Source organism: Vombatus ursinus, unplaced genomic scaffold, assembly GCF_900497805.2.
Source record: "Vombatus ursinus unplaced genomic scaffold, bare-nosed wombat genome assembly UNPS02003286.1, whole genome shotgun sequence".
Lineage (NCBI taxonomy): Eukaryota > Metazoa > Chordata > Mammalia > Diprotodontia > Vombatidae > Vombatus > Vombatus ursinus.
The window spans coordinates 1-2,627 of record NW_020943064.1 but is presented as its reverse complement, the minus strand read 5'-3'; the positions used below and the strand labels follow the sequence as shown (position 1 = coordinate 2,627).

At 48.4% G+C, this 2,627-nt stretch overlaps 1 protein-coding gene across 1 annotated transcript; it reads left to right on the top strand.

Annotated features, from left to right (window-relative positions):
• Positions 1 to 375: 375 nt before the first annotated feature.
• LOC114049530 (CCR4-NOT transcription complex subunit 7-like) lies at positions 376 to 1,847 on the top strand. The gene is made up of 2 exons (XM_027870771.1): positions 376 to 1,373; positions 1,787 to 1,847. The coding sequence occupies exons 1-2, from the start codon at positions 376 to 378 to the stop codon at positions 1,845 to 1,847; spliced, it is 1,059 nt and encodes a 352-aa protein (XP_027726572.1).
• The last annotated feature ends 780 nt before the right edge of the window (positions 1,848 to 2,627 follow it).

The window sequence follows — 2,627 nt, the reverse complement described above, 5'->3', positions numbered from 1 at the left end:
CCGCGAGAAGAAGAGCCATCAGTCCAGCATCTTCTGGGCACACAGGCAGGCTGACGTCACCGCGCAGCTCTCTCCCTGGACTTCGACTTGGAGAGCCTACGAGAAGAGGGGAGGGGCAGCGCCACGCGGCTCCCGCGCCCCCTTCCTTCCTTCCCCAGGCGGCCAGCGGGGGGCGGGGGGGGGGGGGGGGGGGGACGGAGCGGGGGGAGGGACGGACGGAAGGTAGGGGGCGCAGCCACGGAAGGCCGTCTCTATGGTGAGGAGGAGGCAGCGGAGGAGGAGGCGGAGTAGCGCGACCGCAGCGGCCCCGGCGCAGGTACCAAAGTACAGGGGAACGAGAAAGGTACTTTAGGAGGCGAATCTTGGATCCGCCGGATGAGGAGCTGCTGCCTGTTGGCGCCCGAGGAGCCTCCGCGGCGCGCCCCGCCTCTGCCCACCATGCCCGCTGCCCATGCCGACCAGAGCCCGCGGATCCGGGAAGTTTGGGCTTGCAACCTGGACGAGGAGATGAAGAAAATGCGACCCGTTATCCAGCAGTACAATTACGTAGCTATGGACACGGAGTTCCCAGGTGTGGTGGCCAGACCCGTGGGGGAATTCAGAAGCTATGCCGACTACCAGTATCAGCTGCTGAGATGCAATGTGGACTGGCTGAAGATCATCCAGCTGGGACTGACGTTTATGAATGAGCAAGGAGAGTGCCCTCCAGGAACCTCCACGTGGCAGTTCAATTTCAAATTCAATTTGAAGGAGGACATGTATGCGCAAGACTCCATCGAGCTCCTCACCATGTCAGGGATCCAGTTCAAGAAGCACGAGGAGGAGGGCATCGAGGCACAGTATTTTGCGGAGCTCCTGATGACATCAGGAGTGGTGCTGTGTGAAGGGGTCAAGTGGCTCTCCTTCCACAGTGGTTATGACTTTGGCTATTTCATCAAGATCCTCACCAACTCTCCCTTGCCCGAAGAAGCCCACGACTTCTTCGAGATCCTTCGACTCTTCTTTCCCGTCATCTATGACATCAAGTACCTCATGAAGAGCTGCAGAAACCTCAGGGGTGGACTGCAGGAAGTGGCCACTCAGCTGGAGCTGGAGCGCATTGGCTCCCAGCACCAGGCGGGGTCCGATTCCTTGCTCACGGGTATGGCCTTTTTCAAAATGAGAGAAATGTTCTTCGAAGACCACATTGACGATGCCAAGTATTCTGGATACTTGTACGGTCTTGGTTCTGGAGCATCCCACGTCCACAAGAAGGCCCACAGCGGGGCGCACAATGGCTTCCAGAACGGCTACCAGAACAGCTTCCAGAACGTCCAGTATGTCCACTATGGCAGAGAACCAGTGTGGAGAGCAGACCAGCAAGCATTCATGAGGTCAAATAGAAAGCTGGGCTTTATTGTTTTTTTTTCATGCCTAAATCCATGCTTTTATACAGGTTTTAATCTCCATTTAAATCCCTTGGTCAATATAAGGTGCTTTTTTTTTTTTTAACCCTTCCTTCTCAACCTGTTTTCTCTATTGTCTTTCAGTACTAATTATAACCATTCCTTCCTACCACAGATCCTGATAAGTAGAAGAGTTTTCAGGTTGAATTTTGCAGTGTATTAATTAATCTACCTGTTAGCAAGTATGTGTGATTGTGGGGAAAAATCCATATCATACTCAATCTTTTGGTAAATACATCTAGTTGGTCTTAGTTTGGCCCCCATCCCTCCTCTCTTCCCATTCCCAGATTAACAAGCACTGACTGTAACTTAATGCCTTGTTTCATTTTTGTCTCTTCCAGCATGCAAGATATGCCACCATTTGAGGTTGAGGACCATCAATTCTACCCCTATGGAGAGTGAATGGGCTCAGATCCTGTTTTCCTAGAAGGTTGGAGTTTCCTTGGTGTTTGCCTGAAAAGTGATCATCCACCAATATCACACAGCATTCCCTCCTTTTGGACCCATGGAGCAGAGTATGTTCACTGTGTTGTAAATTGTTGACTCAGCTTAAGCTAACCCAACAAGGAAAAGAAGAACTTAGTGACTGCTTTTCCTGGTCTTTCATCTTCTAAGCACCTCCAGTGTTCTTGGTTTTAAATTGGTATATGTATTAGATCTGTGACTGACTAAATGTTTCAATCCAGCTTTACACCCTTCAGCAAAGTCCCCTGTGACAGGCTTTTCAAGATCTGTCAGGGAGCTGGCATCCAAGGAGCGTCAGCCTGAAGTTCTGTTGACAGCGTCTTTCCTTTTATCTCCTTTTTGCCTTTTAAGTCTACTAACATTTCTTCTTTCTCCTTCCCCCTCCCCTCACCCTTTTAATATCATCATATTTACCATGTGCTTGATTTGATGATTCTGCAAGTCAACTTTATAATAGAAAGTCCAAAGAGAGCAAAGTCACCTTAGGTATATTTTATACCCAATTAAATTTGAAGAAATAAGATTGTGCTTTTGTAGTTGCTAGAAAGACAAAACTAATTCAGAGTCTAGTTGTACAACAACAAAACATCCCCACAATTAACTTGAATAATATCAGTCATCTGAGGACTATAATGATTATTTATTTTTGTGTGTATATTTTTGCCATATATTTTCTATCTATTGACAGAAATAACTGTGAAGTACTTTCTTAGCCAT